The 12,263-nt window shown below is 41.9% G+C and overlaps 1 protein-coding gene across 8 annotated transcripts in view; it reads right to left on the bottom strand.

The window, feature by feature from the left end:
• Window positions 1-12,263, bottom strand: part of epb41l4b (erythrocyte membrane protein band 4.1 like 4B) — a 109,452-nt gene that overhangs the window by 42,919 nt on the left and 54,270 nt on the right. For all 8 annotated transcript variants that reach the window (XM_062062867.1, XM_062062868.1, XM_062062862.1 and 5 more), the window contains exons 7-13: window positions 11,492-11,612; window positions 11,090-11,177; window positions 10,931-11,019; window positions 8,961-9,030; window positions 7,830-7,999; window positions 6,545-6,654; window positions 213-249 (exon numbers count right to left, since the gene is read on the bottom strand). In XM_062062867.1, coding sequence (XP_061918851.1) covers window positions 213-249; window positions 6,545-6,654; window positions 7,830-7,999; window positions 8,961-9,030; window positions 10,931-11,019; window positions 11,090-11,177; window positions 11,492-11,612 — 685 coding nt within the window. The remainder of the gene's footprint in view (window positions 1-212; window positions 250-6,544; window positions 6,655-7,829; window positions 8,000-8,960; window positions 9,031-10,930; window positions 11,020-11,089; window positions 11,178-11,491; window positions 11,613-12,263) is intronic.

Raw genomic sequence — 12,263 nt, 5'->3', positions numbered from 1 at the left:
GAGTAATAAGAGTATTTTTTATTCATAAATGAATTGAAAATGAAGGGGACTTTTCTTAAGCAGTGCAAATAAGCTGGTGCTGGAGCAGTGGTTATTACTATCTACTTCACTAATTACGTCAAAATGCTAAACAACGACGCCGATAATCGGCCTGGGCAATAATCGGTCGATCTCTAAATGTAACAGTATGTTGGTGTGTGTGGCTATTTCACCTGATGTGAGGAGGCTTGGCAGGGGAGATTGCAGCAACTAAAAAGGAAACAAACACAACATTGTTTCATGCATCTTTTTTCATGCGTGTCAAAGCAGGTCCTGTGCTAAACGCTTGTTTGACGAAGCCGACGCGGCGCTCACTCAAAGGTTCATGCAGGGATTAAAAGAAGAGTGACAGCAGGTGTTTTTGACAGCATAGAAAAGTAACACTTCACTTGGGAATGTAAAGCACTTTCTTGACGCAAACAAAGTCAATTACTAGTTACTGTGAGACATGAGAATGATTTCATGAGCCAAAACATATAAATTATTTAAATATATCATGAACTGCACATACAGTAACATATGCTGTACATACAGTTTACTAATCAGCCCTAAATTTGTGGCGGTTTTTTCTAAAGTTGCGGAAAAAGTTAAGCATTTTCTATCACTAACATTGAATCAATTTCTGATGTTATGAATTTGCTATCAACGTTTTAAGCGTTACTTGTAACCTTAACCTCAAAAAGTACATTAAAAACAAATACTGTATTGATGTTTTACTTATTTTGTATCGCGTAGACTTAAAAGCAAAACAATAAATGGCATTAAAAGGACATACTTACTGCCCTGTTGTTCACACGTTGCAGATATTCTCCATGTTTATTTTACGCTTCAAAACCGTTTCTTTCTTGAACATTCCTTTATGTTCCAACACATTTATCCTCGAATTGTAAGAGCAATTGTGAACTGTTGAAAGCGATGTATAGCACACATTTTTGTTGGTAAATGAGAGACAATTAGTAATTATCAACAGACTTCAACATCTCAGTCGTGTAATGCTGCCTTTTTGCTACGTCAGCCTTACAAATGAAAATAAGCTCTTAATACCCTTACCCTAGATAAGTGTGTTGTTAAATGTTTATGCATTACATTACCCAGAAGGCTTAGGGCTGCACATAGAAATCGTATATAGTGCTAAAGTATGCGAAAGGACAACGATTGTGTTATTTGAGCAATAAAGAGTTAATACATTGCTACACGTTGCTTCTGCTTTGAATACAGAAGAAACAAACATAAGCTTTAATTAGACCAGGGGTGTCAAACATGTGGACCGCGGGCCGGATCAGGGACGCAAACACGTTCAATGCGGCCCGTGAGACGAGTTTGCTAAGTGTAGAATTGAGCTGCATTTTTTTAATTAAAGAAACTGCTGTTCTAAATGTGTCCACTGGATGTCGACATGGTAATTCTCTTAGGCAAGCAAATAGTTTAGCAAGTATACCAAGCACGACTTAGAAGCATTTAAGTCCCATCTTAAAACTCATTTGTATACTTTAGCCTTTAAATAGACCCCCTTTTTAGACTAGTTGATCTGCCGTTTCTTTTCTTTTCTCCTCTGCCCTCCTCTCTCTTGTGGAGGAGGGGGGGACACACAGATCCTGTGGCCATGGATGAAGTGCGGCTGTCCAGAGTCGGGACCCGGGGTGGACCGCTCGCCTGTGCATTGGTTGGGGACATCTCTGCGCTGCTGACCCGTCTCCGCTCGGGATGGTTTCCTGCTGGCCCCACTATGGACTGGACTCTCACTATTATGTTAGATCCACTATGGACTGGACTTTCACAATACTATGTCAGACTCACTCGACATCCATTGCTTTCGGTCTCCCCTAGAGGGGGGGGGGGGGGGTTACCCACATATGCAAAGTTTTTCATAGTCATTCACATCAACGTCCCACTGGGGTGAGTTTTCCTTGCCCTTATGTGGGCTCTGTACCGAGAATGTCGTTGTGGCTTGTGCAGCCCTTTGAGACACTTGTGATTTAGGGCTATATAAATAAACATTGATTGATCTATTGATTGACGAGGCACACGTGAGTCCTCACCCTCGACCCAATGTAAAACAAACAGGAGTAAAATAAACAATTGGTTAACCTCACTTAAAATGCTGCATGAGACACATTGACATAGTTTTGGGAAAATTATTGACTTCTGTGCAAATTTAAGGAAAGTGTGTGATTTACTGCAATACTGTCAGTCTTTTAAGTTTTTATTTTTGGTTTGTTGACATTGTTTACACATTGGACAGCTTTTATTTTTCTATCAATACACAGTGATGCCTAAAAGGCAGGGAGTAACTCAACCCTCTTGAATAGTTTCTACCTCAGTTTGTATGGTTTGTTGAGTTAGCACAGGATTAATACGCGGAAATGACAAATGAGGTAGTTGATACATAAATTAGTTTTTATTTGTGCTTTATTTTGTTTTTTGTTCAATCCTAGATGGGTTGTGACTTATTTTAATTGCTTCGCAGATACACTGAGGCTAAGACTATGTTCATTACGTTCTTCATGGTGTTTTTAAAACGGCACCAATTTTTTCCTCAGAATTTTCAACTAATTTGAAGTGTTTTGTCAAGAGGATTAATTGTAACATGTACATTATCAGAATGTGCGTGTTCTATTTTGGGCCGAAGTAAAACAAGGAAAACAATCTGAAGTTGTTGTTGTTGTATTTTTAAGTTATTAAGCGATGATTTTACCCGTCCGGCCCACGTGGGAATACATGTTTCCACCATACAGCCCCTGAGCTAAAATGAGTTTGACACCCTTGGATTAGACAGTTGACGTGGGCGTTTGAGCGTCCTTCGGAGAACAATTACATTAGCAAAAATAGTGCTGATTTGCCAAGTACGCATACAATTTGCAGATATTGGACAAAGTTGCAAGGCCGCTCATAATTTGCGGGGATTGGTTGCATTTGCATGAATTGGAGTAAACGCTGCATTGCTAATTCCCAGAAGGACTGAAAAACAGCACAACCGACATTAACCTATTGCAACAAAACATGAATACAAATGTATTTTGCCATTAAATTGAGTGCTAATGACCTTACAAAATTGACCTTTTTGGGACCCAATGTGTTCGAGACTTCTTTACTTTTTTTTCTATTCATAATTGCATAATTTTCTCACTATGTTATATATCTATTCCAACACATTCTCCATTCCTTTTCCTCCACACATAAACACAGGAAGTGAACACATTTTGAAAGATGAAAGGTAAAACATGTGAAATATTGTCAACATGTTAAACACATGGTGAGAACAATTGAACATATGATGTACTTATTCCAACTCTTTTTCAGCTATAATGCATTTTACAAGTGTGTGGAACGTGAGGTTCCTAAACATAACTTGTGAAGCATGTAAAAAACAAACTAACCCATTAGCATGACATTTTCCTATGTAAAAACTTCTAAATTTGCATGTCACAAACACATTCAGAGTAAAAAAACAGACATGAGGCAGCAACCAGCTGAGCCAAGTCTCTGACTCTACAGCGAGAGAGGGACCAGACAAAGAGCAGCTCAAAGACTTCCATGAATAGACAATATCAAGGACCGAGGTTACCCTCGCCTGTAAGCGGGTCACTGGGGACCCCCTCTGGAGCCAGACCTGGAGGTGGGACTCGATGGCGAACGCATGGTTCCCGACCGGACACAGCCCGAAGAGGCAACGTGGGTTACCCCCTCCAATGGGCTCACCACCAGTAGGAGGGGCCTTAGAAGTCGGGTGCTCTGTGAGCTGGGAGGCAGTCGAAGGCAAGGCCTTGGCGGTCTGATCCTCGGCTACATAAGCTAGCTGTTTTTTCGGACGTGGAACGTCACCTCGCTGGAGGGGAAAGAGCCTGAGCTGGTGCACGAGGTAGAAAAGCTCGAAGTAGTCGGTTTCACTTCGAGGGGGGGGGGGGGGTTGGAGTGGTGGCTATACTTGTTGCCCGGCGGCTCAGAGCCTGTACGCTGGAGTTTAACCCGGTAGACAAGAGGATAGGTTCCCTCCGCCTCCGGGTGTGCGGGAGGGTCCTGACTGTTGTTTGTGCTGACGCACCAAACAGTACCCACCCTTTTTGGGGTCCCTAGAGGGAATACTGGAGAGTGCTCCCTCAGGTGATTCCCTTGTTCTACTGGGGGACTTCAACGTTTACATTGGCATTGACAGTGAGACCTGGAGAGGCGTGATTGGGAGAAACGGTCGCCCTGATCTGAACCAGAATGGTGTTTTGTTATTAGACTTTTGTGCTTGTCACAGATTGTCCATAACAAACATCATGTTCAAACATAAGGGTGTCCATATGTGCACTTGACACGAGGACACCCGAGGCCGCAGTGTGATGGTCGACTTTGTGGTAACATCATCGGATTTGCAATCTCATGTTTTGGACACTCGGGTCAAGAGAGGGGCAGAGCTTTCAACCGATCATTACCTGGTGGTAAGTCAGGTCCGATGGTGGGGGAGGATGCCAAAGTGAGTGTCTTCTGGGAACGTCTGACACAGTCTCCTGTCAGAGAGAATTAAATTCAAACATGTTACGGAGGAGGCGCTGGACATTGAGCCCGAGTGAACCATGTTCCGTGCGTCTATTGTCGAGGCAGCCGATTGGAGTTGTGGCTATAAGGTGGTCGGTGCTAATCCCAGAACCTGCTGGTGTCCACCAGCGTTTAGGGATGGCGTCAAGCTAAAGAAGGAGTCCTATGGGTTCCTTTTGGCTCATGGGATTCCGGAGGCAGCCGACAGGTACCAACAGGCCAAGCAGTTCGGCTTTGGCGGTTGCAGAGGTTGCATTGCCAGCAGTAAGTCGGACCCGTTTCCAGTGAAGGTTGGACTCCGCCAGTGCTGCCCTTTGTCACCGATTCTGTTTTCAACTTTCATGGACAAAATTCTAGGCGCAGTTAGGGCGCTGAGGGCATCCGGTTTGGTGGCTGCAGGATTAGGTCACTGCTTTTAGCAGATGATGTGGTCCTGCTGGCTTCATTTGGCCAGGATCTTCTGCTCTCTCTGGATCGGTTCGCAGCTGAGTGTGAAGCAACTGGGATAAAAATCAGCACTTCCAAATCCGAGTTCATGGTTGGGTGGAGTGCCATCCCTGTGTTGGGGAGGAGAAGTTGAGGAGTTCAAGTACCTCGTACTTGGTCTTGTTCACGAGTGAGGGATGAGTGGGTTGTGAAATCGACAGGCGGATCGGTGTAACGTTTGCAGTGATGCGGACCCTGTATCGGTCTGTTGTAGTGAAAAAAGAGCTTAGCCGGAAGGCAAAGCTCTCAATTTACCGGTCAAACTGTGTTACTCTCCTCACCTATGGTCATGAACTTGGGGTTATGACCGAAAGGATAAGATCACAGGTACAAGCGGCTGAAGTGAGTTTCCTTCAACGGGTGGCTGGGCTCTCCCTTAGAGATAGGGTAAGAAGCTCTGTCATTCGGTAGGAACTCAGAATAAAGCCGCTGCTCCTCCACATCGAGAGAATTCAGATGAAGTGGTTCGGGCATCTGGTCAGAATGCCCCCCTGACGTCTCCTTGGAGAGGTGTTTAGGGCGTGTCCAACCGGTAGGAGCCCACGGGGAAGACCCAAGACACGGTGGGGAGACTGTCTCCCATTTGGCCTGAGAACGCCTTGGGATCCCGGGAAGAGATGGACGAAGTAGCTGGGGAGAGGAAAGTCTGGGCTTCTCTGCTTAGGCTGCTGCCCCCGCAACTCGACTTCGGATAAGCGGAAGAAGATAGATGGATAAATGGGTGACACTACAGCAGGGGTTTTCAATGTTGTCCAGGCCAAGGACCCAAAAACTGATGGCGCATGCACTTACATCTTGTATAAAAATGTGTTTTATATTAAACTGGTCATGTTGGTACCTTTTTATTGTGCAATACTGAAATATTCACATTATAGCAGTAGTGCCGTTAATGGCTAGCTGGCAAATGGCATGCTAATCGCTAGCTGACAACTAGTGTGCTAATTGCTAGCTGGCAGCTAGTGCGCAAATCGCTAGCGTGCAACTAGAGCGCTATTTTTTAACTGGCAGCTAGTGCGCAAATTGCTAGTGTTCAACTAGAGCGCTAATCGCTAGCTGGCAACTAGAATGCTAATCACAAGCTGGCGACTGGCGCACTAATTTTTAGCTAGCAAATGGCGCGCAAACCATTTTAGTGTGTTAGATCAATGTTAATTTGTATTCTAAATCATTTGTGGAAAAATAATATATATGAAAAATCCAATTAACTAAATATTTTACAACCACCCTGCAGTACCTCCGCAGACCCCCTGTAGAAGACCTACAGCCTGTCTGATGTCTTGACTGTAAGTGTGTGACATCGTTATCTTGCTGATGGAACAATTTACTGCAGAGAAAAGTCGTAATAGTGATTCAAACAGTACTCTGCCGCTCCCCAAGGAAGAGTATGTGTTATGTGACATCAAAGTAGCCTCACCGCACGTCACTGCTGTATAGAGGTTAATTGTCAAGAATGAGACATATAGTTACAGTCCTCAGCGTGTGTGCAGATAAGGCTCACCTTTGCCCAGTGACTGCGTGCGGGAGGGGTAGCGTTTGCTCGGCCTTCTCTCAAATGTGCTGGCTCGCCTCAGTCGGCTGCCGTGAGTGGCCTGGTACTCGGTTTTCCCACTAAGAAGCAAAAACAAAAATAATCATGACTTATCTTCTTGTTTTTGCTATCATGTAGCAGATGCAGCGAAAGTATTATTTCTACAGAATAAAATTACATTGTGGACTACAGCTTGAATAACATCTGTTCATATTTGTTGTTTTGACAAAAAGTTCACAGAAATTGTCAAAATTAAAGTTAAAGAAAACAAAGATAGTAATATTATTTTAAACTAATAATCATACAGTTGGTTACCTATAACATTAGCTGACATGCAGGCTGTTTTCTTAGCATATCTACCTTGAATAATTTAAATTTTAAAAAATTGCCGCTTGCAACCTGTTTTTGTTGGCCTCCGGCCCATTAAAAAAAGAAATGAGCAGAAAGACCATGTGACGCAGAAAACTTGATACTACTACCCAAAATAATGACAATGATAATAATAGTAATAATATTGATCATGATAATATACTGTGTTATTTACAAAACAAAGCTGACCGGCAGTCTGATTTTTTATTAGAACATATACATATTTTTTTAGCGTATCTACCTTTTATTATTTTAAATGTTTAGCCTGCAGCTTTTTTTAATTGGCCAGTGGCATTAATTAAACAAATCCCTTCATCAATTATAACACAAATATTTGACAGTTTTTCAACCCTACCCTTTTAACACTTTTAACATATTTTTTACAAAATTAAAAGTATCTAAATGTCCCCTGCATTTTGCAGTATGTGGCCCATTAAATATTTACAATGTTACTGAATTATGCCACACTTTATGTATTTGTGTGGGTATATAAATCTTGCAGCGAGTAGTGCACCCTGTGTAGCCCATTCTGGTAGACGACAGAAAGTGCCCATCAAGTGTGAAAGAAAACAATATGAAGAGCATATCTCAGTCGCCATAGGAACACATCCATGTAACCATAGATACAAAGCACACATCATTGCTCCATGTTGCTGCCGGGCCTTCAGATACTTTGATGAGCCTGTTGTCATTAAGGAATGAGTAGGATTTTATAGAAAGAGTAATGCATGAATTTGAATGTTACTTGCTTTATCTTATTTCATTTAGAATAAAGGCGATAATGGCGAACACCAGTTTGAAGGACAGAATGTATGATCTGCGTTTTTGCGCATACATTTTTTTGTAGCATTCCCTACTACATAGTCAATGAGTGATTGAGCTCTACCTGAATCTAAAGCGGGAGCCAAGTCGCGTGAAGTCACTGTGGCTGGTCTTGCCTGTGGCTGGTTGGCGTAGCCGGAAGAAGGCGTGGCTCTCCACGGCGCACTTCCACACGTGTTTGCAGCTCTTGGCGCTGGCCAGCTGGAACACGAAGGTGTGCTCCTGCTCGTGGCCCTTCAGAGTGTAAAAATTACAACAATAATACAGTACAGCCTACGACTGGGCGATAAAACGATATCAATAGATATCACCACAAACATGTAATCCATATAAATAAAAACTGTGTTCAATAAAATGTTCGATAATTGTTTTTCTTTCTTGTCGGAAGAAACCGTAAGCTGCGAAGTAAGGTTGGTTGCATGAACAAAAGCACCCCTCTCTGGTAACCAAGCAACGCAGGAAGTGATCACTGATCAGTGGGAGTGTCACGCTAACAGCCAATCAGATCCTGGTATAAATTATCATGTTTGGTTGCGCTATCTTGTTTTTTGCCATTGATTCTTTGCATGGAGTGAAAAGAGAACAAAGAAATTGTGGATAAAACAGGGAAAGATAAACTCGACAATATGACAATTTTTTGGGATTTTTTCAAACAGACTGTAGTCAGACAAATTTGGCCTGCAAATTATTTAAGGTGCTCGTCCCCACCAAGACTGGTAATACACCATTGAGAGCACAGCCGTAACTTCCTGGCACTAAACCTGCAGAAAATCAGGTTTCTCTATGTTTACATTTTCATTATTGTGTTACACTTTATTAGGCATTTCTTACGTATTCCTTATTTTTGCACCTTCAATTAAGAGGTCTTTGTTAAGTGTACTACGGGATTTTAGTATTTTGTTTACATTGATTGTTTGACTGTTTTCCATGGCTGTGTTGACATTTCCTTTCCTTTTTTCCCTTGATAGTTGAGGGGATTATAATTAGTGGAACAATACATTTGAAATAAAAATGTGTACATTTCATATATTTTCTCCCAGTCTTTAGTTTCCATAAGTCATAAAAAACATCAAGAATTAATTATATCCACCGATACAAAACCCTTATATCGTGATACGCTTTACAGCCATATCGCCCAGCACAAGTACAGCCAAAACCCACAGTGACCTTATAGTGTTTGTTTGTAGACACAAACCTGATCGTCATCCTCCACCACCACCAACGTGAGTCGGCTCTTTTTGAAATCCAGACGAGTAATCTTGGGCCTGGATATCAAATGTAAACAAAACAAAGTTTATGTTTTAGTTAGCGGCATATTTACGGTAAAGTTATAATGCAAAGTAAATACAGAGGGACATCAACAACAATAATAATAATAATAATACCTGAGATTTATATAGCGCTTTTCTAAGTACCCAAAGTCGCTTTACATGTTAAAAACCCATCATTCATTCACACCTGGTGGTGGTAAGCTACTTTCATAGCCACAGCTGCCCTGGGGTAGACTGACGGACTAACAACAAGCCATCATTAGTTATAATGAGCACACATAAGATGACTACAATGTCACTATCAGTAAAGTGAAGACCTCTGCCAAGGCCCAGCTAATTAAAATGTTTTAATTACAACAAAAAAATTGTTGTGTTTGTTCGTCTATCTGGTTGTTAGCTCGCAGGCTACTTCCTGGGTAATGGCCTGAGATAACCATTTTTGTACTATTTTAGACTTTTAGGATGGGGAAACGGTAGAGTTGTGAATTAAAAAGAAAAAAGTGACAATGATTTCCTCTGACAAAAGACAATTAATTATTGACTGCTCGCATTTCGCAGCCTGCTGCCAAACTGCGCCTACTATGTTGGGGCTGGTCAGGGGGCGAGGCTCGGCTCTGAGCTGCACAGAGACATCAGTTACATGCCAATGGTTATTAGCAAAGAGTAAAGAAGACTTGGATATTGGATATGATTCGATGAATATTGGAGAATCTGGCATCAAACTGTGCTTTGTGAAGTGCTGAGAGCAGAGAGCAGTGACCGTGAGGTAGGTCTTTAGTGCCCCAAAAAAACAAAAATAATCTTCCCATTGTTGCCTTACTCGGGTTTAAATACACATTTCTTACTTCCCAAAAAACACTTTCTGGCAGCCATTTTCAAGAATAGGCAACAACTGGTACTGAGCAGCAGTAGTTGTCATACATGGACTTCCTAAAGTTGTGATGTGAGAAAGGCTTCATGGAAATCTTGTACCCGAGATTTACTGTAGGAGGAGGGGCATTATGATGACAGCAGGGATGAGTTAAAACACAGCAACCTCATATACGGCACTTCCATATTAAGTAGAACAATAGTATAACATTTTAATCAATTACACAAATGTAGTGTTAACATTATACTGTAGATAGAGAAAGGCATCAAGATTGTGTAGCAATAGAATTATATCTTAAAGAGTGATGAAGGAAAGAAAATAAGTGTTGAAGCAAATATTATTGGGAGTAGTAGTAAAGTGCTACTTCGGTTTTCCCACGCCACACATTTTCGTTGTAAATTTGTCCAAATGTGGCTGCGCTTTTTATATGCCATCTACACGGCCAAACACTGCGTGTTACAAACTAGTCCACTTGTCAACGTATCATTCGGTCTATGTTTTTTTTTTTTGAGTATGACTGCAAAATAAGCCACCTTGGGGCACAAAAAAAGTTTCACGTGCCAACATTTTCATCAAGAAAGTGAGCAACACTAATGAATTCAAGAAAGTATGACGGTGGCATCCCCGCTCATTGTCATTTTCGCCAAAGAGTCTTCAGTGAAGGTACAAGTGATGTCAAACAGTCACATTTCCATTTCATTCCTAATTTATTCGTAATTCACTTTTTTTTAAAAATGTTTTCTGCATTCATATAAAAATATATTTTCTGTGCTAATGTTTTTTGGGTGTCTGCAACAAATTAATTGGATTTACATTATTTCTTTTGGGGAAATACATTTTTCAGGCAAAATAAAGTTTTCGTCTGACCTTTTGGAATGAACTACTAACAAAAACCAAAGTACCACTTTATGAAAAGTGGAAGCATTATCATTAACGTCATCAGGGGGATACACAACATAAACAACGTTTGGCCTTTTACTTAGGACTCAAAAGCACTTTTGCAGCACAGGACAGATGTCTCACCAGAAGAAGAGGCCAATTTTGTTGGAGCCTTCAAACACCAGGATGCCAGTGGGAGTGAGACCAAGTGCGTAATCACCGCCATCTCTACCCTGAAGACAACACTTGCACATTAAGCACTTAAGAATGCACACTTTGGTTCAATAAATAAAGGATGCACACCTTTACAAAGTGCATATCTACGCCATAAAGCTCCAGCCACTTGCATTTGTTGAGGAAGGAGATTTCAGCTTGGGAGGGACTTTTTCCCCTACGAGGAGACAGCAAACAGAAAACAACATTACTAGCATTTACTAATTGTGTGCTGCATCAGCTCAATTTGTCCTTGTGTGGCCCAGTCGGACTCAGTGAAGAACAGCATATGTAATCTAATCCCAGATGGGGGCGATCAGACCGCTGTTGGGTTAAATGCTGCCCTGAATCAATCCAGACCCGCCGGGTATTAATCCCTTAATCCTTTACACAGACCAACCAGAATGGTTGGTTTAGGAGATGACGACTTCTCGCTTAACGTCCCTGACATTAAGACCACTGTGCGTTGACATGGAGGCGCCAAAGTCTCACCTGAGATCCAACCACCTGCTGAAGATGTCCGCCTCCATGGCCTCGCTTTGTTTCGGAGTGAAGCGGAATTCCGACACCAGCTCGGGAGAATGGTCTAAGGCATCGCAGTCTCCTAGCTCGCCTGCAAGCACAAAAGACAAAAACTAGGAAAACCTGGAGGAATATTACAAAATACGCTGGCATATAGCAAGCTAATCACTAGCTGGCAACGGGTGCGCTGGCTGGCAAGTAGCGCCTTCATCATCAGCTGGCAACTGTTGCGCTAATCACTAGCTGACAATTAGCACGCTAATTGCTAGCTTACAACTGGAGCACTAATCACTAGCTGACAACTAGAATGCTAATTGCTAGCTGGCAACTGGCAGGCTAACTGCTAACTGGCAATTAGCGCCTTAATCATTAGCTGGAAACTAGCACACAAATCGCCAGCTGGCAACTGTCGCGCTAACTGCTAGCTGACAACTAGCTTCCTAATTGTTAGCTGGCAACTAGACTTAAATGCCAACGTAAATACAATAATGTATTTATTCATGTTTTTACAGTGAGTTGGGCAGCCATGCAACTGTTATTCATAAACTACACAACAGTGTATTGGATCAATATTAAAGGCCTACTGAAATGACATTTTTTTATTTAAACGGGGATAGCAGATCCATTCTATGTGTCATACTTGATCATTTCGCGATATTGCCATATTTTTGCTGAAAGGATTTAGTAGAGAACATTGACGATAAAGTTCGCAACTTTTGGTCGCTGATAAAAAAAGCCTTGC

This window comes from Entelurus aequoreus, linkage group LG11, assembly GCF_033978785.1.
Source record: "Entelurus aequoreus isolate RoL-2023_Sb linkage group LG11, RoL_Eaeq_v1.1, whole genome shotgun sequence".
In the NCBI taxonomy this organism is placed as follows: domain Eukaryota; kingdom Metazoa; phylum Chordata; class Actinopteri; order Syngnathiformes; family Syngnathidae; genus Entelurus; species Entelurus aequoreus.
Note: the sequence above shows the minus strand (reverse complement) of the source record. Positions and strands in the feature narration are given on the sequence as shown.